Below are 26,854 nucleotides of genomic sequence, written 5' to 3'. Positions count from 1 at the left end.
TTAATTAATTAATGAAAATAAAATGAGTAGCTTTGATAAACGGTAAGGAACTTAAGAACTTTACAACTGATGTATGTATTGACTCTATGAGCTCTGGTTACAAATCTAGTTTTGTAGCTTTCATTTTTGTTAATAATAGTTAGTGTGGCCATAGCTGGTTTTACTGAGTGGTTAGAGTATCCTCCTGTGGACCAAAGCGTCCCAGGTTCAACTCTGGTCAAGGGTATGTACCTCGGATGCAGGCTCCTCCCCATCCCAAGCCCTGGTAACCTCCTGGTTACCTCATGCAGGAGGCAACCAATCAATGTGTTTCACTCATATGGATGTTTCTCTCTGTCTCTTCCTCTTTCTTCTACTCTCTCTCAAAATCAATAGAAAAATATCCTCAGGTGAGGATCAATATAATAATAATAAGTCATTTATTCAAATTATATAATATTATATTGGACTGAAAATTATCATAATATGCTTACCTTCAACATAATAAAATTTGTATAGATAATGTATTATATAATTATGCACCTGAAACCTGTATAATTTTGTTCATCAGTGTCACCCCAAGAAATTTAATAAAAAAGGGAAAAAACAACAGAAAAAGAAAAAAATAGAAGTGCATCAAACTGAAAAGTTTTTGCACAGCAAAGGAAACTATCAACAAAATGAAAAGAGAACCTACTGAATGGGAGATGTTCACCAATGAAACATCCGATAAGGGGTTAATGTCCAAGTTTTATTTTTAAAAAAAACAACATAAAAAAAACTCATACCACTCCACACCAAAAGAACAAAAAATCCAATTCAAAAATGGGCATAGAATCTGAATGGACATTTCTCCCAAGAGGACATATAGATGGCCAATGGACATATGAAAAGATGCTTACCATCACTAATTACCAGATAAATGCAAATTAAAACCACATTGAGATGTCACCTGATACCTGTCAGAATGGCTCACACCAATAAATCAACCAACAAACTTTGGCAGGATGTAGAGAAAAGGCAACCCTTGTGCACTGTTGGTTGGATTGCAAACTGGTGCAAGCACTATAATAAATAGCGTAGAGGTTCCTCAAAAAATTGACTATATACTTTCAACTTGGCCAGTGTGAGGTGGAGGAGGGAAAACTGGAATCAAACTTTAAAATCCTTTTAATATGTTTACTTATTGAATAATATAGATAAAGCAATTCTGAAAGAATTTTTACGTGTATTCTATTATAAAATTGAGCAAATGAGGAATGTGTTTATGTCATTGGGAGTCAGTGATTTACTGAGAAAGAAGACACAATTACTAAAATGAAAAAGACTCAACAGAATCTTGTGGAGATGACTTGGAATTAGAAGTATGCACTTATGTGTATTCATTTGTATACATAAATAATTATTCTCTAACTCTGTTTGAGGAACAGGCCAGGAAGTAAGTGCACCTTGCAGCAAAGAGCATGTAGCACAAAGATACTGATCTCTATTATGAGTGATTCTCCATCACAAGGTCCCAGCGCTCTACCAAAGCAAAACAAAAACGGGCTAGGGGCGGGCTGCTGATTCTGGGTTTGAATCAGGACAGATATAATCTGTTCACTGATGAGAGCATGTCACAAAAACGTAAGAGCCAGCTTGTAGTAGTTCCATGACCAAATCTGGGAGAGTTTGAGGGCCAAAAGATTAAGTATAGCCGTGAATTACAAACCATTAGAAAAAATAAGAATGCATGTGTTCATAGCAATAATGAATAGATGGTGCAGAGAGGAGAGCTCTTGCTTATAGCACAACTCTGAGCAGTGATTCATAAATGCGGAGGAAGTAAGGAAGTTGGTAATCATCATAGTAAAGTCAGAGCAGGCAAGAATAATCCATTTTCCTTTTCATAACAAATGTCATGTCCAATCAGATTAATCTGTCTCAAGTTTAACTCACTCAGAAAGGACAAGAAGAAAGAGGGAATGAAAGAAATCAGATCTACTTGTCATCTCTAATCAAAATCCAAGACCTTATTTACTAGTAAAGTAAATGCATTCTAATAGCAGAGTCATCGCCCATAGAAACGTATCTTCATTACAAGGGATGAAATAAATGAAATCTCAAATAAATGTGTAAATTTGTAAATGCATGTATAAATGTATCACTTATACCCAATGCTGTGCTTTGCAGACAAATGATCTTCCCATCTCATTTTCCGAAGGCAGAAAAAAATTGATAAAACCATTTAAGCTAATCTGTTATAAGTATAATCAGCTGATATATTGAAATGTTTAGCACAGTCATTATAGATTTTCATGTAACCCAAAAAATAAAGTGATCTGAAATCAAGATTGTCATAATCTTCTATTTCACTGTAGACTTTTTAAATAAATGCAAGTTAAAATATCAGAATGGAGGACCTCACAAACAACTATTTTCAACAAAAAGAGAAAACATTATTATAAACAAAGGAAATTCTAAAATCTTTTATAAGGCAATTTTGCATATATAAATGTAAAATTATCAGAAAAAAAATGTTTTAAACTGTGTTTCATCTGGTAATAAACCACTGTTTAGTAACACAAAAGTAAAATTTCTTTCTAGTCTATTTTTCAGAAAAGTCTTATTTTGCATTGTTGAAATTATTTGGCCCATTTGAGAAAAATATTTTTTCTCATTCAAAGCCTGGAGAGTCCCTTCATAATTTGAAAACACTTAATGTGTCACATAAATATTTTGTACATATACAGACAACTCAGTGAATAAAGTTAACAGCAAGTGGGCATATTTGTACTAATTATCTAATTATAAGTAACAGATTTATTGACTTCAATCGGCACATCTATTATCTCACAGTTTTCATGGGTCAGAAGTCTGGCATAGTTTGTTCAGACTCACTGGGCTACCATGCAGCTTTTTGGCTAGAGTGGGGTTCTCTGTGCAACAGCCATCAAGGTGTTAGCTGGGGCTGCGTTCTCATCAGAGGCTTAACCGGGGATGAACCTACTTCTAAGCTCCCTTGGGTTGTTGGCCGAATTTTTTCCTTGCAGCTATAGAACTGAGAGCCTTTGTTTCTTATTATTGGCTGGAGGATACCTTAAGCTCCACTTCTTTAAGACAGAAAAGGGAAAGTTTGTAGAGCAAGTCTCCTTAGCAAGACACAGACTTCAAGTATATTCATGAAAGTGACAGACCATCACCTTTATCATATAAGGTAATATAACCATAGACTTGCTATCCCATCACCTTTGCCAATTTTCTGTTTTAGAAGCAAGTCACAAGTCCTGCCCATACTCAAGGAAAGGATACAACAGCATGAGTAGCAGAAGGCAGGGATCAGTGGTATCACCTTAGGGTCTGTTCACCATATTTTTATTGTGTATAAAATTTTTATTATAAAAATATCTACAGTATGTCTTTATTTGATATATGGACATTACTAGTCTAATTCACATAATAAATAATTTGTGGGATTAAATTACCTCATCAAATTCAAGTTCAAATCATATTAAAAATGTGAAGGGAAAAGTATAGATATAAATTAATTTTCACTATAAGTTACATTACAATTTCTGATATGTAAGCTAAGTAATGTTTTCAAAATTCAGAATCCTTCTGTATAGTGATTAGATACAAACATTAAAAGCCTTCAGAAGTCTTCTGAGTGGCTTAATTAAAAAGACAACTTCAAAGTATTTCTGTGACTAAGCAAAGAGATAATCATTCTCTATTCTCACTAAGCTTAGTTTAGGAAACAAATTTAGGCTGAAATATTTAGTAGGGAGTTTGAAAGGGTAAATATTGTCACCTAAAATAATGATTATCATTTATATGAAAGATCACATTACATTATAAATACCACTTTAAATTATATAATTCATGTTTTTAAGTGTTAAAATAAGGCATTTCGTTTTGTTCCTACTGATTTAAATATATATATATATATCTTACCATGAGATATAATTTTTCTACTCAGAAACAAAAAAAGGAGGAAATACATCTAATTGCATAAACTTGAAATAACATGACAGATTATTTATAGCAGCTGAGAATCTGATAATCATATTTGTGTTTTTATCAGAAATTATGAAATTTATACACAAAATAAAACAATTCTTTTGCTTTGTTTTTCTTCTAAAGAAACCCATAAAAATATTAGAGTACACCAGTATCAATAGCGATACCATATATCCAAGGCAACTTATCATAAAAACCAATAAAAATTCAGACATGGAGGTACAACAAATCTTCAAATAGTCTAGGAGGTACAGGTCCTAAAATTATAAGGCTGTATAGATTTCAGAATCCAATAATAGTAAGTTTAAGAAAACTAACAAGAATAGATTTTTATTAATATGTAAAAACATTGGAGAGCAGAAAAGCAAAAAAAAATTACCAAGCCAGGATGCAGGGGATGGGATCCCAGGTTATTGGCAGATCCCTGTGTCCCTGATTATGGATGGAAATAGTATTTGGAAGGAAAAAGGACTATCACCTAGGCCCACCAAAGGTTGGTGAGCTAAGCAATAAAGACTAATCTTAGGAGTAAGGACACAGAAAGTCCTTCAAGAGACTGAGCTCTAACTTGAACCATCCTTATATCACTACCGCCCTCAGGCACACAGCAGAATCTAATTCCCTTTGGAAAAATATTCCGTTCAAGGTCTCAAACTATCTGTAAACAAATTTTGCAAATATAGCAATCCAGTGCAAAAATAAAAAAATAACCAGGGCTGGGAACTGATAAATAAGAACAGGAGCCAGCAGAAACAAAGGCTCATGTAAATAAAACCATGAAAATTTAGATATTATCTGGGGAAAGACACGGGCTCTGAAATAACTTTTTTAAATGGAAGAAGATAATGAACAAGATTAAAAATGTGACTAAAAAACTGGAACTATAAAAGACAATTAGAAACCATAATAAACTTAAGACTTTGGTTTTAAAAACTGAACACTATAAAAACAATAAAATGAAATTGCAATAACCAAAATTATTGCTTTTATAGAGGGCACATGTTTGGTCTTCCTAAAATGAAAAAGGCATTGGTATCATCCTCTGTCTTCCTGCACAACCAAAAACGAGGCTATTATGTAACAAAAATGGATCAAAATAGGTAAAAATCTCAGATATTGCTGACAAAAGGTAAAGGATGAAAAAAATAGCTCCTCAAAAGTAAACAATATTCATAGAAAATACTACTTCACTCATTGCATATTTATACTAGAGTTCATGTTTTCATTAAATTTGTTTCTAGTTACCATTTTTGAGTTCCTACTATGTTTCAGGCCAGGGCCAGAATGAGAACTTCCATTATGCTGGCAAAATGAGTAATTGGTGCCCCTTTAAATGAATATCTGTATCCCAATATCGCCCGACCCACAAAACACACTCCTATACCATAAGAAACACATTCTTCTTTTTTTTTTTTTAAAGAAACACATTCTTAAAAAGTTCTTCAATTTTTCTAGCAGCACCTGGAGGATGTCACAGGGAAAATTAAATCCTCTAAAAATGGTGTGAACGCCCCCATTTCTGTAGCTGTCAGGAGTTTCGCCCTCTGTTGAGAGCACACGTGAGCAGCAATTTATTAGCCACCTCTGCTGAACTCTTAAGATTCCAGTTATTTCATTCCAGAAAACCTATTTCTCATGTCCCATCTCTCTCTGAAATCTTGTTTTTCTTCAGATTATAAGCCATTTGGTTACCTTGCCATCTCAATTCATCCAATGTTCTCAAGAAAATTCATAAATTTGTCATTTGCCAAGCTATTCTTTCTTTCATTGTAAGGACAGAAGTGAAGTTCTTTCCAGCTCTCTACATCCTTGAGCAAAACTGGAAATTCTATAACCATGTTCATTCTCAATTTTGCTTCACTGTTCACTATATTCTCTACCCAGAACAACTGAATTCCTCCCTCAAGTTCCAGCTCATATGTCCTCTACTCAAACTGCCCTTATTCCCAGAAGATGAACTATTCCCTCTCTTTTCAGTACTCCTTCAATTCTTTTTTCATTCCATTTCATTAAATAAACTATTGAACACTGGGATTATGCTATTCATGCAAAGGTCCCCAAAGAATTTCATTGCAATAAAGGATACAGGCAAATACAAAGATGATGCAAGCGACAGATTAACAAATAGGAAGAGAACCAATTTCAGTTTGAAAAAATACTCAAGAATATGTGATGCCCAACTACATGCTTCAAGCTGAGCAGAAATTATCTTAAGAGAGAAGTGCTGATAAGCATCTCAAATCACTAATGTACAAAATTAGTGTATGTTGTTTTGTGTCTCCACCGCTAGCTTGAAAAATACTTTAAGCAAAAACCCTGTGTTATTAATCTTCATTAATAGTGCCAAGCACTCATTTAATCATTGTTTGCTGAGATGAATAACTAGCCTTGCTTTCTAACAAGAGCATTTTGTAAGCACGCTATAGGAAATAACTGCTTTAGGAATAATGGCCCTATCTTCCCTTGTCGTACACTCAAAAAGCTAAATAAATAAAACAAAAAATTAATGAAATTGTATCTACAAAATACTCTTTAAAAATTAGTGGTCCAGCTGAAACGGTTTGGCTCAGTGGATAGAGTGTTGGCCTGCGGACTGAAGGGTCCCAGGTTTGATTCCGGTCAAGTGCATGTACCTTGGTTGCGGGTGCATCCCCGGTGGGGGATGTGCAAGAGGCAGCTGGTCGATGTTTCTCTCTCATCGATGTTTCTAACTCTCTATCCCTCTCTGTTCCTCTCTGTAGAAAAATCAATAAAATATAAAATAAAATAAATTAGTGATCCAATTTTCCCTCTGCTTATAAAAACTCATGCGGTACATAAGAACTAGGGTAAATGTAATCCCATCATTCAGAGCTAAATAGTTTACTTTTCAGTATTTCTCACATACGCCAAACCCTGCAACTCCGTATATCTAAACTTATAAACCCATAAGTTCAATGAATTAAAATGCTGCTTTCTCATCTCAAGTAAAATAATATGTTATTAAAGTGCTACATCGCGTCAGAGATAATAATTATTGTGGATGGCTATATCATTGATACAGAAGTGCAGTACAAATTGAAAATGTCAGTGCTCATCATCATGATGGGATCTCAGAACAAAAATAGAACACTTGTTGCTTATGATTAGGACCTGTTACATAATTCATGGTGGAGGTGGCTAAGAGGAAAGCAAACAGTAATGTAAAATGAAAACGCAGGACTCTTGTTAAAAATTTATTAAGAATTTCTATATGGCCTGGCCAGCATGGCTCAGTGATTGAGTGTCAACCTATGAATCGGGAGGTCACAGGTGAGATTCCCAGTCTGGAACATGCACTGGTTGCAGGCTTGATCCCCAATAGGGGGTGTGCAGGAGGCAGCCGATCCATGATTCTCTCATCATGGATGTTTCTCTATCTCCCTCTCCTTGTTTCTCTGAAATTAATAAAAATATATTTAAAACAAAAAGAATTTCAATACGGCATCAGCAGAGCATTACAGCACGCATGACGGCCTTGGGAGCACGAAGCCCTGTGCAGATCAGAGGCCACATGCCCCTGAAGTGGGCTCTGCTTAGAGCAGGCAGCTGTGAAGTGCCTGAGGCACCCTTCTTTCACAGAGCACAGGACTCTGACTGCATCCCACTGGTAATGAGGCCACAATCGCCTTCCTTAACAAGAACTCTCCTATAATCTTATGCTCTGGCCCATTTTTTTAGTTTAGAATCTACGGAGAAGAAATAAAATTGGTTCTGCTCATCTTCTCTGAACTTGAAAACCTTCGATACCACAGTAACTAGTCAAAGACATAAATGTTGGGGGTAATTCTACAGCTAAAAATATATTTCTTCTCAATAAAAACAAAATAATCATTTTCTTTGGTTAATAGACTTCTTTCGGTATAATTTTTTATACAGTCCTAGTTTTTGAAAATCTTCTATTAATGTTTTATAACTATATTATAGTTGCCATTTATGGTTTGTGTCAAATATAGTGCATTTAACCTATAATCTATAATATAAACATAAATATTTGCATATATATATATATATACTTCAAAATTATAAAAAGATTTTTAATGTATGATGTATATTAAAAATAAAAAGGAAAAACATAAAACAATTGCTTCTTAAAGTTATCTGGGGGAGGGGAATAAATCTTGAGAAAACAATTAAATTATAAAATAACCATTCATAAAACTACTGGGAGCATAGTAACAACAAGTTTCTGTCTACTGCCATAAAGGGAAAAGATGAGTAGAAGAAACCATTTAAAAGGCTTAAAGGATTACAAATATCAGTATTAACAAAATTCAAAAGAAAGGTATAAAAACATTGGATTTCAGTTATTTAATGAGATACAAAGGAAATTTATAAAAATACAATGCAGATTTTACATATAACATGAGTTTTCCAGAAAAAAAAAATAAGAATGTTTCTTCTTTTTAGAGAGATAAAAATACAAACATAGTCTATGGACTCTGTTTTAAATCCTCCCCAAAACTGTCATTTTCAAAGGCTTAAATTTTTATTAGAATTGATAGAACCCAGGTAAACACAGCTTACAATAATACTGGTTGCTTAACTAGCACAACACTCAACTTAAAAAGGGAAAAACGTACAAAAATTAGTTCTTCAGCACAAATTCAACCCACAAAAGTTCCTAACAACCCTCTTTACTCACAGTTGGCACTGGTCACCTTTTATCCCTTTGGTGGTGCAGAAGCATTTTCCCGTATGCATGTGGCAGATGTTCGCATGGCCGCTGCATGTACAAGCTGCAAAGTCAAACCAAAATGGTAAAACCAAAATGGTACTGAACATTCTCCATCACAAGCGTGCAGCACATTTCCGGGAAGATTTCATATCATGGATGTTCCCTCGCCATCCAAAAACTAGGGGTTACTACATAAGCCATTTTTTTTAAGTTAAAGGGGAGTAAATTTGCTTATTTTAAATGTTTGTGAAGCTCTTTTAAGTCCTTGGGATACATATGGATCTGAGTTTTTTCTCACTCTTCTTTGTGTTGTCCACTTGTACGTGGGATATCTACGCAGTGAAATGGTCTCAAATAGCACAAGAGCTGTGGAGTCAAGCAGACTGGCTTCAAAAGGTGCATCTGTAATCCCTAGACATGTGCTCTGGGAAATGTATGTTTACCTCTCTACCCTTAGTTTCTCCATCTGCAAAAGGAATAAGGACCCTAGCCCCAAGGATTTATGTGAGAATTAAGTGAGGGAATGTATTTTAAAATATCTAACACATATCAAGCACTTAATAAATGCATTGTCTCCACTATTCTTTCTGCAACAATAAAAATAGGTATCTGTTGATATAAAAAAAAAAAAGCACATCTATTTACTTGCCCCCAATATCATCCTTTTACACTTCTGAGATCATTCCCCAGGTTAGCTCTCCATAACAATTGAAGTATAACAGAGTGTAAGAGTTCAACACAGTGGATTTGGTTCACATGAACTTATTTCATTTCCTACTTTGAACTTATTTCATTTCCTACTTTGAATTAGGTTGAGTCATTTAGGACACAGACCTCACACGTGATTGTGCCAAGAGCCAAAGATTTGGAAGGTGCTAGTTACTACATTCCCCCCCCCCCCCCCCCCGCTTTTCATCATGAGAGCAGCATTCAAACACTGTCCCCCACATTCTCTGACACCAATGCTATCACATATCTGATCTGTTAGCATTTCTAGGCTCCAAGTCATCCTCCCGTCCAGAGATAGGCTCTATCTTTAGTGCCCACATCACTAGCCCCTTTAAACCCTTTCATGAGAAAACAATGTGTTCCTAGGCAGTTGAGCCATTCTACTGACAAAAATGAAATTATGTGGTGTGATCCTGATTCACATACAAATATAAAACTCATTGGCTTTGATTAAAGTGTAAAGTATTTTAGAACACTAAGTTTCTTGCTGTTTCAGATTATTTGCTTTAAAAAAAATCAACAATTAATATAAATACACATACCCCTACACACAGAAAAATAAATTCACATTAGGTAGATTTTTAAGAACCTGTTTTCTTAGTCTAGAAGAAATTTCTACATAAAAGTGAGTTTTTCTTCATAATGAATATTTAAATTAATCAGCACAGTTTTCCTTTAGAATTGTAGCATTAACTATGTAAACACAAGCATGAGAATGACAGAAATGAATGACAAGGTATAGAAATGCAAGGAAGGAAGAAAAAAAAAGGTCATCAAGCAATAGCAGGACGTGGACATGGAGATACACCGATACACGTATGCAACTTAATAAGCAGTGAATGAAAGTCCCATGATATCTCTTCACGTTAACTTGCAGAGTTTCATATTAATACTGCCCTGTAACTGGAGAGCATTATGCTAAGTGAAATAAGCCAGTCAGAGAAAGATAAATGTCACATGATCTCACTCATTTGTGGAATATAATGAACAACATAAACTGATTAACAAAAACAGATCCAGAGATAGAGAAGCATCAATCAGACCGTCAAACAGCTGAGGGAAGGTAGAGGAGGGTGAGGATAAGGGGGAGAGATCAACCAAAGGACTTGTGTGCATGCATATAAACCTAACTAATAGACACGGACAACACGGGGGTGAAGACATGGGGGAGGGGGCACAATGGGGCAATAAGGACACATATGTAATACCTTAATCAATAAAGAAAAAAAACATACTGCCCCCTGTATTCAGAACTTCACTAAAAACATTATGTACAATAATAATTTAAAACTTGGATGAACCTTTTATTTATCCTTTAAGGCAGTACTGGAAATAGTTAATACAGAGTTTTTTAAAAAGAAGTATCATTGTATAGTAGCTTTAATAATTCCTGAGACAAAAAAAAATTGTATTAAAAGTCCTCTTAGTGTGAGTTCATTTTGAGAGAACTCCCTTGTGGTGCTGCACTTCAGGCTCAAATGGCACAAATGTATTTTAAATTCAATTGTTTAAAATTTATGCTTCATGACAGTGTTGAAATTGTTCTGTTGTTGTCAGCATGTGGGGTTCTCTTTTTATGCTGAATAATCACCTATGAAATCGTCATGCAGTGGCCTTTTGCTTGGTGAATTTTACATGACGATTTTATAGCCAAGACATACACAAGAGGGCCATTATGTGGTCACACGATATTTCTGTTCCCCTATAATATAAAGTTGAAATATCAACTTATAACCAAAACTAAACAACAAACGGGGGAAATGATATAAAATGATATAAGGGTTATTCAACACTGCTAAAAGTTGAAGTCAAAGTTGACTTTAAGTTGGGATGAAAAGTAGAAGTCTGCCAATCACAAACGGGGAGGGGGATTTGAGGAAGGGAGTGGATGTCAGCACGGTGCTAGCCTCAGCCATGGCCAAGTTTCCCAGTCCCCAAAGGTTCAAGGACTGTGTCTCTAGCAGTTCTTCTAAAAGGCCTCTAGTAGGAAAAGTCACAATCCACATCTTCCAGTGTCCAAAGCAAAGGTCATCCTGAAATACCTGACCCAGTGTCAGTGTCAAAGTTCACATAGGCTCATTCTTGTCCTCGTCATTCCTTCTGTGAGAACCCAAAGGATGAAAGAACTTGAAAAGATGAAGCACAGAAAACCTAGAGCATCTGAGAGGAGTACTTCACTGAGGAAAACAAAAGATTTCAAAATAAGTACAGAGGGAGGACAACCTAGCTAAAAATATCAGAGCGAGAGACTCAAATCAAAATGACAATGCAGTACCATCTCACACCTGTCAGAATGGCTATCATCAATGAATCCACAAACGACACATGCTGGCCAGGATGTGGAGAAAAAGGAACCCTTGTGCACTGCTGGTGGAAATGCAGATGGGTGCAGCCACTGTGGAGAACAGCATGGAGTTTCCTCAAAAAAATTAAAAATGGAACTCCCATGTGACCTACTAATCCCACTTCTAGGAATATATCACAAGAAATCAGAAACGCCAATCAGAAAAGGTAGATGCACCCCTACGTTCACAGCAGCACAATTTACAATAGCTAGGATTTGGAGACAGCCTAAGTGCCCATCAGCAGATGAGTGGATTAAAAAAACAGTGGTACATCTACACAATGGAATACTATGCTGCCATAAAAAAGAAAGACCTCTTACCATTTGCAACAGCATGGGTGGACATGGAGAGCATTATGCTAAGTGAAATAAGCCAGTTGAAGAAAGATAAATACATATGATCTCACTCATTTGTGGAATATAATGATCAACATACACTGATGAACAAAAATAGATCCAGAGACAGAGAAGTATAGATCAGATGCTCAAAACCTCAGAGGGAAGGCAGGGAAGGATAAGAGATCAATCAAAGAACTTGTATACATGCACATAAGCAAAACCAATGGACATAGACAGGAGGGGGATGAGAGCATGTGTTGGGGGCAAGGGGAGTGACGGGGGAGAGATAATATGTAATACTTAAAATAAAGAATTTGATTTTTTAAAAAACATATCAGAGCAGCTATGCAATGGAGTTTCTTTTTAATCAAGCAGTTCTGCATGATTTAAAAAGGTTTTATTGGTTTCTTAATATGATTAAATTCATATAAAAACGCTATTCTGAGCAGAATCTTTGTGGAAAGGATAACTTCATGGTTATGCCATATTCTAAATATGTGTGTAATTATGTAATTGTTCATTTAATGGCCTCTCTCTGGGATCTATAAAACCTCAGGTTGGCTTTTCTCTGACACACAGCATGATAATGTGTGCTGAGAAAATGCAAACTTTTAATTTTGTTCTGTCAAAACAACTAATAAAACCAAGATTTCCACGTCAAGTAATTTTCATTTATCTACATCTCTAGATTATTCAGGTCACTGCTCCCAGTTTGAGAGAATTAAACTTCTTACTTTTTATTAGAAAATGCTCAAATTCATTTGCTTATAAATTTTCTGCTTCTATGAACAATCTGCAACATGTGAGAAGAGTTTAATAAGAAAAAAAATCCCCCATCCTAGTAAAGAGAAAGAAAAGTTAGTATTCCTTTTTACTATCCTCTAGCCTCAGAGAATACCTGTGCCATAGCCTAGCTTGTTTATTAAGGCATTAAAAATGTCTGTAACAGTCAGCTATGGACAGATATCCTTAAGCTGCTATAGTCTGAGCAGTTTTATTGCCTGTAAGGATGAGCCCATCATGCCCCATGTTTCTTAACTTTGGGTGCAATTCGAGTCACTTGCAAAGCCTTTAAAAAAAACCAATGCCCAAGAATCACCCTACAACCCAACCCAGATACTGACTTCATTCTTTTAGGGAATGTCCAGACATCCGTATTTGTTACAAGATGTTCAGATAGTTTCAGTATGAAGGTAGTGTTAAAAATTATACTTGTATCTACACTGCCGAAACCGGTTTGGCTCAGTGGCAGAGCGTCGGTCTGCGAGCTGAAAGGTCCCAGGTTCGATTCCGGTCAGAGGCATGTACGTTGGTTGCGGGCACATCCCCGGTAGGGGGTGTGCAAGAGGCAGCTGGTCGATGTTTCTCGCTCATCGACATTTCTAGCTCTCCATCCCTCTCCCTTCCTCTCTGTAAAAAAATCAATAAAATATGTTGTTTTTTTTTAATTATATATACACCAAGATAAGGCCCAAATCTCTCCTTAAAGATTCTTCATTATTTCATAGTCAGCAACTGAGACCTTTCTGTGGGAATTATATAGGCAGCCTCCATTTAGAAAAAGTAGATAAATAATCTAAGGGGCAAAGATCAATCTCGAGATAAAAAGGATTACCAAAAAATATCACAACATAACAGGAAAATTTTTAAGGAAAGACCAAAACTTCTTTTAAATGTAGGAGGAAAGAAGCAGAATACAGAGGAAAACAGAGAAAAGTAGGACTGAGGGAGTGAAAATGTGAAGATAACAGCATCCTTAAATGTTCTCCTAATGTGAGGCAGTTCCTATTACATGTGCCTAAACTACGAATGATCTCATTTGATCTTTACAACAACCCAATGAAGTATTATCATCTGCCTTCACATCTGAGGACAAGGAGGCACTGGGGGTGACGGTAATGAGCCGTCATATATTCAAACAGTGGTAGAAGCTGGTCCAAAGGTTGTGGGTTATTGTTAAGCTAAAACAGTGGTAGAGTTTGGATTTCATCCCAGGATTGATTCCAAACACGTTCTCTACACATTATGTCATCCTATCACCATGTCCAAAAACGCCCCACCAATCTTACCTGATATAAGGCATACACAAACCCTTAATTATTTTATTGCTAACGTCAAAGTGGTAAGTTACAATTAAAAAACAGTCAGTAATGATTACTTTTGCATAGGGAGGTTACAGGTCATTTTTAACTTATCCGTATTTGATAAATTTCGTATAATGAACATGAATTCATTTTGAAATAACAAAAGCAAAATTTTTAAAGTATATCACAGAATTATTATATATTACTTTCCAAAATATTGACATGATGGAAAAATTTCCTTTTTAAAAAAATATATTTCCACAATAGTTATGTTTCTCAATTTTCTTTTCTCTATTATACACACACAAACACACACACACACACACACACACACACACGCACACTGAAGTGAATAAAAACGAATTACCTGTGCACTGTCCTCCATTGGTGGGATCTCCATAATAGCCTGGCATGCAGTCCTGACACTGCTTTCCTGTGGTCAGATTTTTACACTGCTCGCACACATTGTTATTGATGCAAGTGCTGTGTCCATTACACTGGCAAGCTAAAGAGTAAAAAAATATACATCTATATAACAATACCAAGTATTATATCAAGACAAAGAATTTATTTTAGAAATCTGAATGTTAGCAAAGTCCAATGGACCTTTCCCAAATTGTTTTATGTATAACATATGTGGCTCTAAATATCAGTGCAGAACAATTATACAATAAATTCTACTTAGAAATGTTGCCTTATCCTCTGTAAAATGTGCGAGTTAGAGATAAATTGAAACATGAAAGTTATAGCTAAGCAGGGAATACTTTTAAACATAGTCCCAAAAGATTCATGTGAATATTGTCTATGAAGTTACATAAACAAAAGTCTGAATAATATGGCTTTGATTAAAAGTGTTAAAATTCACCTTAATTATATTTATAAATAATAACAAAGAATTGATTAATATAGAAAACTGTGTGGTAATAGGTTCTTACTTCAAGTACATATAAATATGGAAGATCAGCAAAAATAGTACTTTTAAATTAATTTGCATACATTTTTAGCTTCTTTGTGTAAGAAAAGGTTCAAGAGCTAATTGAAAACCTATGTGAATGTGAACTGACAGAATCAGATTTAAAGCATGAGTGTTTTTGTTTCCATAATATGAGATTCGTTATGTTTTCATATTAATATTGTACTAGGAACCTTTAGTGACTCTTTGGAGGGTAATACTGACTTCATTTGGTAACTGTCTAAACATCCTCGACATTGTCATCTTCAAAATCATTTTCATCACGAATACAATTGAAACAGCATTAACTGAGCTCTCTCTCACTTTAGGCAGGAAAGCCAGTGTTTGAGTGATTCCGACTGTTTGACGAAAGCATATATTCTGATTAGTCAGTTTACATATTGCACCGGTTTTAAAATATTATAAATACCATATCACTGTCATATAGCATCCTGGGTGATATACATGAATTATACCTTTAGTCCTCACAACAATTCTATGTAGAAGGTACTATTTCTAGGATAATTTCTAAGATAAGGAAGCCTGGGCAGCTAAGCAACTACTCCAATCACACAGCTAATCAATGGCAGAAAGAAATACGTAATCAGATGTATGAGTCAAAAGACCAGATATTAAACACTATACTTCTTCTATGTGGAAAATTTGAAAATGAGAGGGAAATACCCAGAATCTAAAATAATGTCATAACATCAGAGTGAAGAAATACACCCACATAAAGAGTAAAACACAAATACCTATATCTTACAAAATTTTTCAGAGGCAAAACTATTGTTACATAGCATTGAAATGACATGGGGTCATCATGGAAAATGTTAAATAATCTTCACCATCCTTTAATGAGTTAAGAAACGTTGTAGTGTTCAACTTTTATCATTATATATCACATTATAAAACAAGAGAAAGTTTCATAACAAAGGAAAACGTTCATGACAAATTAAGTAACAAAGATACAAAACATTATGTTTAAAATGATCACAGTTTTGTTTTTAAAGGTAAAAATATGCCTATGGAAAAGTTAATGATGGTTATCTTAGTTTAGTAAATATTTGTGCACCATCCATTTTCTAAAATGCATTCATATTACTTTTATAATCAGGAACAATAGTTAACTTTAATTTTTTAACATTCTGCTGGAAAGTTTAAAGTACTGTTTCCAGGAAATTTCTATGTGAAACCAATAAGGCCAATTCACTCAGGTAAAAACAAAACTTACTGAGTGCTCAGTATGTGTGAAGCATTACCTGAGAAAAATCAAAATAAGAGTTGGGTTGCTTCAAGTATTTTTATGAAACTCCTGGCTATGTTTGTTCATCAGAAAAACAAATCCTTTAACTACTGAATAAGGGGTTAAGTGTAGCAACTGCATGTCATCCTCACAGATTCCCACTGAAATAATAAGGAAAACTTGCCAGCAAAAACAAAACTCTAGGTACGGTAACAGCTACACAAATAAAACTAGGAAGTAGGAACTTGTGATCCCTCTGGAAGTTGAAAAAGGATGCTTAGTATAATGCACTCACTGTCCCTTTCCGAAAGGGAGACGTTCTGAAGGCAGATGTGGGCCATGCGCCAATCAAGAAGCATAATTACTGGTGTGCCTCCATACAGCTGCTGGGAGGTGAGCTACAAGGATGTCTAATGTTTGTGTCATGAACATACCACACAGAGAGCTGCTATGTTTAGACCTAACTGCAAGCTAAACTTCCAGAAAAAAAGAACGGTCATTGCCATAGCTTGTAATTAATACAATAGCAAAGGCAAAGGAGACGGCCCATCAGAGAAAGCAGGACGCAGGAGACATTCCCTGGCATACAATCCAAGTAAGAAATTAAGAAAACAATTTCACCGAAACCGGTTTGGCTCAGTGGATAGAGCGTTGGTCTGTGGACTGAAAGGTCCCAGGTTCAATTCCAGTGAAGGACATGTACATTGGTTGCAGGCACATCCCTGGTAGGGGGTGTGCAGGAGGCAGCTGGTCGATGTTTCTCTCTCATCAACGTTTCTAGCTCTCTATCTCTCTCCCTTCCTCCCTGTAGAAAATCAATAAAATATATTTTAAAAAAAAGAAGAAAGAAAGAAAACAATTTCATTTACAATAGCATCGGGAAGAATGAAATACTTTGAAATATTTAGCCGAAGAAATGTAAGACTTGTATGTTAAAAACTACAAAACATTGTTGAAATACATTAATATAAAGATATTCTGTATTTAATAGTATTAAGATACCAATTCATTCCAATTGATCTAAAGATTTAATGCAATACTTATCAAATTCCAACAGACTTTTTTTTATAAGAAGAGGCTAAAATTCATATTAAATTACAAAGGACTAAAACTAGTCAAAACAATTTTGAAAAATATCAAAACTAAAAGATTGACATTTCACCATTTTGAAACATACTCCAAAGATACAGTAATCAAACCAGTGTGATACTGGCATATGCACAGACATACAGATCACTGCAACAGAATTAGGTCCAGAAATAGCCCCATGTATCTATGGTCAATTGATTTTCAACAAGGGTGCCAAGACCATGAAATGGGGAACATTAATAGTCTTTTCAGTAAATGGTTCTAGAGTAACTTGACATCCACATGCAAAAAGAATGAATTTGAACCCATTTAAAATACAATTTATAACAATAAACTAAATATGAGTCAAAGACAAAGAGCTAAAATTATTTTTAAAAGTTACAAAAAATATAGATGTAAATCTTCATTACTTTGGATTAGGTGGCAGTTTCTTAGACATGACACCAAAAGCATAAACAACCTAAAAAAATATATAGACATATTGGACACCAAAATCCTATATAATAAAAGGTTAATATGCAAATCGACTGAATGGCAGAACAACCCGTCGCCATGACATGCACTGACCAACGAAGGGAAGACGCTCAACACAGGAACTGCCCCCTAGTAGTCAGTACACTCTCACAGGGGGCATGCCACTCAGCTAGAAGCTGGGCTCACAGCTGGCGAGCACAGCAGCAGTGGTGGAAGCCTCCTTCACCTCCACAGCAGTGTTAAGGGCCCCTCAGGGGATGTCCGTCTGCCGGCTTAGGCCCACTCCCCAAGGTCCTGGACCACGAGAGGATGCAGGCCGGGCTGAGGGACCCCTCTTCCCTCTCCCCCATCCACCCAGTGCAAAGATGTCATGCACAGGGACTCAAGTAAATAAATATAAACTTTGTGTCTCAAAGGACACCATCAAGAAATTAAAAAGACAACTCATAGTGCAGGAGAAAATATTTAAGATCCTATCTAGAATATATAAATAACAATATTCTTCAATTAAAAAAAACTGTTTGAGTGAACATAGGGTTCTAATAGACATTTCCCAAAGAAGATCTATGAATAACTAATAAGTGCATGAAAAAGGCATCGTTAATCATAAGGGAATGGAAATTCAGAAGCACAGTAAGTTAGCACGTCACACCTGCTAGGAGGATAATAATAAAAATGATGGACATTAACCAGTGTCGGTGAGGAGAGAATCACTAGAACACTCATACACTTCTGCTGGCGAGGTAAAATGCTGCAGTAGCCTGGAAAACCTCCTGGCAATTTCCCCAACTGTTAAATGTAGATTATCGTACGACCTAAATTTCCACTCCTAGGTAGATACCAAAAAATAAATAAAACATGTCCACATAAAACTTAATAAAAACGCTCATAGTGGCATCATTCACAACAGCAAGAAAAGTGGAAATAAGCCAAGGATCTATCAACTGATGAACATACAAACATGTGTACGTAACTGAATATTATTCAACCATAAACATAAGTAAAGAACAGATATATGCTGTAATATTGATGAACCTTAAAAATAGATGTTAAGTGAAAGAAGCCAGACACCAAAGAAAATATAAGATTTCATTTAGATGAAATGTCCAAAACAGACATATACACAAAGAAAAAAAAGCTAATTAGTAGTTCTTTAGAGGGAAAGTAGTGGCTGTTAAAGGGAATGGGTTTTTTTTGTTTTTTTTGTTTTTGTTTTTGTTTTTTTGGGGGGGGCGGGGGGAATATTAAAATGTTCTGTAACTATGCCGAAACCAGTTTGGCTCAATGGATAGAGTGTCAGCCTGCAGACTCAAGGGTTCTCGGTTAGATTCCGGTCAAGGGCATGTACCTGGGTTGTGGGAACATCCTCAGTAGGGGGTGTGCAGGAAGCAGCTGATTGATGTTTCTAACTTTCTATCCCTCTCCCTTCCTCTCTGTAAAAAATCAATAAAATATATATATTTTCAAAATGTTCTGTAACTATATGATGATGATAGTTGCACTCCTACTGATTATATTTAAAAATGAATTCTATACTTCAAAATGGTGGATCTTATGACATATTAGTGCCCCGGTACATGGATTTGTGCATAGTGAAAGAAAATTAATTAGAAGGTGGCCAGGGGGGTAGGATTGGGTAAGATGGGCCAGACACACTCTGGAGCCATGGTCCCTCCACAGCCAGCCACACCTGGGGCAGCACCGTGGCTCGAAGGGCATCTGCAGATTAAGCAGGGTCTCTCCAGCAGGTGGGGTCCCTTGGCCTGGCCTGCGGGGATCTGGCCAAAACTGGCTCTCCAACATCCATAGAGGGATCCCAGATTGAGAGAAGGCAGTTCTTAGATGATGCACGCTGGAATCAGGCTCCCTCCTGTCTGGTCCAGGGGTGCATCCTCCGAGAACCACCACTCCCAAGTCACTGCAGCTCAGCAGCTCCTGTGTTGAGTGTCTGCCTTCTGGTGGTCATTACATGTCATAGCTAATGGTTGGATAGTCAGACAGACTGACTGTATATATATATATTATGTCAATGAACAACAAGCAAAATAGTACTAATTATATGAGCTGAAAATAATTTGCACAAATTTTTGCCATCTCTATATGCACAACATTCATAATGTTATGTTACCCTAGTTCTCATTTTTAAAAAGTGTGATTTTCTCTACCTTTTGTATATGGTCTGGCATCAAGATTTTTTTAGAACAACAGAAGTAAGTGATGAGGTAAAAATCCTGGCTTAGATCTCAAGTGGTAGACATATTCTGCTCTCTGCCTGGAATTCTAGTCTAAGAATCCCGTGCAGAGAAGTCGCGCCTATACTGTTGGAGGATGAAAAGTCAAGCACATCGCAGAACGGTAATTTGCAGCTGAGAACCCTAGTTCAACCTCTGGGACCATCCAAAACCAGTCAAACTGCCAGGGAACTGTAGCCACATGAGAAAAACCAAGAGAAAGAAGAACTGTCTAGCAGAAATCAGCAAAAATAGATGGTATAGAATCATGAATAAAATTGCTTTAACACAGTGCATTTGGGTGCAATGTTAATAAAGAACTAAAACAAATTTAAGAGGAAACTGGAAACATTTAAAGAAAGAATTAGTGAGTTGAAATATAGATCAAAGAAGTTCCAGGAAATAAAATATAGGGAAGTCAGTAAAAAAGACTAGGAACAGTGAAAAAGCCTAACATTAGTTATCTCCTAGAAATGAAGAATCAAGTGACACAATGGGACACATGCAGTATCTAATGAGTGAATGGCAGAAAAGTTACAAAAATGATGAAAACCATGAAACCACAGAGTAAATAAGCCATACAACTCTCAATCTCAATAAAAAATAAAACTGACACTAAGGTACATTATATTAAAATTATTGGCATCCAAAAACTAAGAAAGAAACGAAAAAAAACACCTTAAAAACGTCAACGGGAGGAAAAAGACATATTGATGTTAAGAGATAAACAAAAAGCTGATAAATTCTTAAGAGAAATGGAGGAAGCTGGAAGAAAAGGAAATTATATCATCAAAGCACTGAAAAAGATATACCTGTCAACTTGGGATGCTATTTTCAGTAAAAAAAATATCCTTCAAATATGCTTCATATATATATATATATATATATGTAAAAATATTTTTATATATATGAAAGCTATTATAACTTGATGCCATAATCGAAAAAACACAGTATTTAAGTTAAAGTTCATCAAGCTAAAGAAATATTATAGCAAAAAGAAATTTAGATCTCTATTAAAAAAATGAAAATCACAGGAAATGATCAACATATAAGTTAGTAAACAGATTTTTATCATTTCTTTATAAGAAAACTTTAAAGCAAAAATGATGATGTATGGTTAATATGGAGAAGTAAAATATATGTCAATAATTACACAAAGGACAGGAAAAAGCAAATGGAATTACACTATTGTAATATTCTTACCTTATACATGAAGTAGTATAATACTGATTCAAGGTAGACTGTGATAAGATAAAGGTGACTATTACAATCACTACAGCAGTCACTAAAAAAAACACAAAAGAGGTATAGCTAAAAATCCAATGAAAGTGATAAAAAATTGACTTAAAAAACACTCAATTCATCTAAAAAAAAAAAGGCAAAAGGAAGAACAAACAACAAAGAGAAAAATAAAGAAAAAATTTTTAAATCAATACCTTAATGGTATGAATTAAACTCAGTAATATCAATATTATGATAAATCTTAATTGACTAACACTCTGATAAAGGACAGTGACTGTCAAACTAGACTTTTTAAAAACAAAACAAAAATAGTCAAGACCTATGACTGTTTAGAAGAGGTTAATTGTAAAAATAACAACCACACTAATAGAAGCATTCAGAATTAATCGCTTGACCTCTAATGGTAAACAACAAGAAAACTAAAGGAAACGTCTGAAGCAACATCACAGGAAGCTCAGGAGTGGCATGCCTGAAAAAAGGGAAACAAAACATGCGTGTCCTGCTTGCCACCTGGAGCAGATTAGCGTGTGTAGCTCAGGGAGGGAAACCCAAGCAAAGGCCAGAGATCTGATTTAGTTGAAGCGTAGACCAGAGTTCAGAGAGGCCGTGGTGGCTAGAATTTGTGGAACAAAATACCACAGGCGAGAGATGTACACAGCAATCTGCAGAGGGGACTGCATCTCTGACTGAATAACTGGACATGATGGGAAACTCCATGAAGCTGGAAAAAGAACTGGCAGAGAACAACTCCCACAGGATGAGGAAGAGCTTGCACGGCCACTAGTCTGAGTAGGGAACCTCTTGATGCAAAGAGCATTGTGCAGAGACCACTCAGAGGCACTGTCCTCATGGAAACGAATCCACGCTGGACTTGGGGCTGCTGTGCACAAGTCCTAACAAACCTTAAAAGCAATTTTGGAATTGATCATACAGATCCATGTAGTGTAACTGCATGCCAGAAAAAAGTTCAACACACTAAAAGAAATAAAGCAAAATTTAGTAATAAACTGCAAAAGTCACAATGTCCAGGATACCAAACAACATAACGGAGCTGGAAATTTTGACCCATATTCAGCAAACACACACACACACACACACACACACACACACACACACACATCAATAGAAACAGACAAAGAAATAGCACAGGGATGGAACGAGAAGAGAAATTTTAAAACAATTATTAAGGGAGTTATCCATATACTCAAGAATACAGAGAGAGAAATGAAAATATAAAATGACTAAAATATAATTTCTAAAGATGAAAACTAAAATATAAAAAATAAATTCAATGGGGAAAGAATAGTCTTTTCAACAAATGGTGCTGGGAGACCTAAATACAAAAGAATTATGTTCCTTTCTCACAACACATTTAAGAAGTCACTTGACCCTAACTAGCAGGGCTCAGTTAGCGGGAGCGCCATCCCATCCACCAAATGATGGTGATGGTTCCATTCCTGTCAGGGCACACACCCAGGCTGCAGGTTCAAACCCTTTTGGGTGAGTGGGAGAGGCAACCAACCAATGTTTCTCTCTCCTCCTTTTTCTCTTCTCTCTATCTCTATATATATCTCCTCTTCTTTTCCTCCCCCCACCACAATAAAATGAAATAAAAACATGGTAGTCATTTTTTTTAAGTAATTCAAAACTGGTCAGAGACTAAATGCAAGAGCTAAAGCTATTAAACTCTTAAAAAGAAAACATAGGCATAAATCTTTGGACTCTTATATTATGCAGTAGAGGCCTGGTGAATGAAAATTCATGCACTGGATGGGGAGGAGGGGGTCCCCTCAGCCTGGCCTGAACCTTCTCACAGTCTGGGAGTTCTCAGGGGATGTCCTACTGACAGCTTAGGCACACTTCCTCTTGGAGAGGTGACCAGACAGCCAATCAGGGGGCAGCACTGCCCCCATCACCGTGCTGACACCCAGTCTCTCTGCAGGAGGCAATCAGACAGGCCGATCAGGGGTCAATGCCAGCCCCTTTACCACCCCTCCCAACACCACTGATCACCACCACCCCCATCACTGTTCCCTCTCTCTGCCCACTGGCACACGCCTTGGCTGGCCTGGTGCCGCCTGCTCGCCAACTCCGCCTCCCACCACTATGTAGGTCCATGTTCAGTCTATTTGCATATTATGGTTTTATCATATAGGGTGGTTATCACAAGTCCTCTCTCAGGAAAATCTTCTCTAACCACACAGCTTAAATGGCTAGCCATATCCCCCCTCCCTGGCCTTCTTTATTTAATAGCATGTATCACCATCTGATGTCACATGTGTATGTGTAATTTCAATGAGAATGCCAGCTCCATGAATACAGACTCCATGAATGATATTAAACTTATTTGTGACTTGTTGTATCTCTAGCATCTAAGATATTCCTTAGCACATTGTAGGCACTCAAAAAAAAAAAAAAATGGGCTAAAAATCAAACAAATTCTAAAATCTAGTAATTACTGACCTTCAAACTTGAGTGGTAGTGAATACCAAAGTCAACTTTCAAAATGAGGCCAGGTGACTTCATAGGTATTACAGAGAAAATTCTTACCATGAAGTCTGATTAGATAGTAGGAGTTACCTTTGAATTCTAAGATATAATACCAGAATAAAAAAATTCTTACCATTCTTACCATGAAGTCTGATTAGATAGTAGGAGTTACCTTTGAATTCTAAGATATAATACCAGAATAAAAAATAAAAAATAAAAACACAAAACCACAGGCATAGGCCAATATTATTTCCTCTTAAAAACTGATATGATACCAAATCTAATAATTATTTGCAATGCATCTGGTCAGCCTATTTAATAATTCCGAACAGAATACCATCAATACAACACAGGTGGGTACAGGGAAGAATATTTTTTATTTCTGAATGTTAGCCTCATCTTGTTATTCTTTTTTTCTAAATCTTTATTACAAGAAAGAAAAAAAATATTCTTGAAATTGTTGGAAAAAACCACTTTGATTGAAAAACTGAACTGTCTGAAAAACTGCAATTGTTATCACACGTTTCTTACCTGGACACTGGATAAAGGACCACTCGTAGTTCTTCTCTTTGGGACAAAGGCTGGAGTCGAGAACCATCTCGCTGCTGTGCGTTCCCAGGAGCTTCATGGGTCCCCGGGAAGAGCCCTCGCTGCAGTGTCCTCTTCCCGTGTTACTGGGGTCATTGCACCAGCCACACCCCGGCTGCTCCAGGCACTGCCCACAGGTTCTCAGCCCAGAGCAATTCTGAGCTGTGTGACAGGAACATTAACAAACACGTTACATGGCTTTATACTCAAGCAGAACTGTAAGCTAATGAAGAAATAAATGTGATCTGAGAAAAAAGACTGTAAAAGGTCATCGATAGTATACACATTTTGGTAATAATGCCTGAGAAAGCAACTACTTCAAGCAAAGAAAGCATTCATCATGAACAATGAGGAGATGGTGGACGGACTTGAGGGTTAGAAATGGGTGGTGACTAAGACACGGAGAAAAATGAAGTCAGAACTTCAAGTCTCCTGAGCTTTGCAGGATTAGGACCTTCGGGAGCTTATGAGGGGCCTACAGCCCACACTTCCTTTGTCCTTGAAGTACAGCCACGTTCGCTATTGTGCCTAGTGAAGGCCTTCAAGGAAAATCTGCACTCTGCCTGGGAATGGCCAGTGCTGTGATGCCCGCCCGTCCCTGTGAAGGCTGAGCCACATTAGGACAGCCTCCTATGGATGGTGCTCTTTCCAAAGGTCCAAGATGCTGTATTTGGCTCTCCTGTGGTGAGTAAGATTCAATCTCCACCCAAAGAGCCATCTGGATGGGAACATGGAGAGTGGATCCTCTGCCTCCGTCAGGCAACCAGCAGACAGGCTGTCTATGGCTTTCAGGGCAGAAAATCACTCTGAGACTCATCAGTGAGTCTCAGCCTTTTTTATTCCATTGATGTGCAACCTATGACCCTCAACAAAGCCTATCAATACTGGGGTGCCTTTTCTAAGAATGAACCTATCATAGTCTGCCATCGCATTTATAAAAGTTCCTATGTAATGCTTTAAATTTTTAATTCAAAATCGGAGTATCCTATATTGGACTGAGGTGCTCTTTGAAGTGATATTTTGCTAGAACAGGCACACTTTGTCTTGGGAATTGTGTATCCACAGAAGATGGTGACACAGGGACAAGGCACCAAGAAAAAATGTCTTCTAGAAGATTCCTGGCAGATTCAATTTCACTGTTATTGTAACAATAACTTAATTGCCACTCAGTATTTTAATATCACTGGGTACATTTTGTACCCAGTAAGATTTCAGTAAACAATGGCAAAACTGAACATCAAGAATTCAATAGAGAGGGCCATGAAGGAATAACAGAATATTAGATTTAAAAATTCATCAATTACAATATGATTTGTTGTTATGACTTTCTTGCATGCTAAGCATTTCAGAGATGGGAAGTAAGAAGGTGGAAAATGAGTACCATCTCCTATATTTGTTTAATAATAAATTATAAAAGAAAGAATATTTTTTGAGTCATTAAACACAAGTGACTAATGTTAACCCTGTAGGAAATTCATTCTTTAGCCTTTAATGCTGACTCAAAAACTGACAGACTCTATTGGTTTTTCTTTTTCTTACAAAAAACAATAATAGAAAAGCTCCCTAAATTATGGATAGTACAGAGACTATGTGTGATCCACAAGTAATCAGAGCAATCATTTTTATTTTATTTTTGACTTTTTGAAAGATTAAGTTGTAAATATTTAATATGTTTTTTTGAAATATATAAAAATTTGAAAAATTAATCTGCAAGAATTTATGTCATCAAATGATTACGGACAACTTCTGGTTTCCAGTCCAGTGGGTAATGAGGTTAGAAGTCACCATTCCATCCTGACAAAAAGTAAAAAATAGCACAAACTGAAAAATCAACAATTCTTCTTATATTCATCAGAGATGTGAGGTCATAGGGCAAACCACGACCCCCTAAATCAGAAAGGCAGATAGGTGGATGGAGACCATCACAATTTACCAAATAACCTTTGCAGGACTCAGGCCAATCAGAAAACCTGACCTGTGAGTGAGGAACTGCTGGGCGCTCACTCTGGACAACTCTGAGAGTTCAAGGCTCCAGGGCACCCCGTCATCAGAGGAACCCACACTGTTCTGAGCTGTATCTCCAGAAGCTCTAGCAGGTCCTCAAAGTAAAGAGCGAAGAAAAAGCCCCTTGTGCTCCCAGCAGGAGGAGAGAAAGGGAACCACTTTAAAATATGCCAGAGCAGTCTAGACTTCTGAACAAAGCGTGGAGGACGCATTTAACAGAGTCCCAACACCTGGGGTGCTATGAGAGTCTACCTGACTTGGTAAAAGGAAGATACCAACTCTAACATGGGCGGGGAAAGAGAAATGCACAACCTCCAGCTCCCCAGCCACGCTCTCCCACCTGAGAGAGGGGGGAGCTAAGAAGCACT

The 26,854-nt window shown here is 36.5% G+C and overlaps 1 protein-coding gene across 2 annotated transcripts in view; it reads right to left on the bottom strand.

The window, feature by feature from the left end:
- Positions 1-26,854, bottom strand: part of ATRNL1 (attractin like 1) — a 402,177-nt gene that overhangs the window by 279,375 nt on the left and 95,948 nt on the right. For both annotated transcript variants that reach the window (XM_045582133.1, XM_036439164.2), the window contains exons 18-20: positions 24,426-24,644; positions 14,538-14,675; positions 8,642-8,735 (exon numbers count right to left, since the gene is read on the bottom strand). In XM_045582133.1, coding sequence (XP_045438089.1) covers positions 8,642-8,735; positions 14,538-14,675; positions 24,426-24,644 — 451 coding nt within the window. The remainder of the gene's footprint in view (positions 1-8,641; positions 8,736-14,537; positions 14,676-24,425; positions 24,645-26,854) is intronic.

Source organism: Pipistrellus kuhlii, unplaced genomic scaffold (assembly GCF_014108245.1).
Source record: "Pipistrellus kuhlii isolate mPipKuh1 unplaced genomic scaffold, mPipKuh1.p scaffold_m20_p_15, whole genome shotgun sequence".
Classification (NCBI taxonomy): domain Eukaryota; kingdom Metazoa; phylum Chordata; class Mammalia; order Chiroptera; family Vespertilionidae; genus Pipistrellus; species Pipistrellus kuhlii.
The sequence above is the reverse complement of the archived record's forward strand: the minus strand, read 5'-3'. Positions and strand labels throughout refer to the sequence as shown.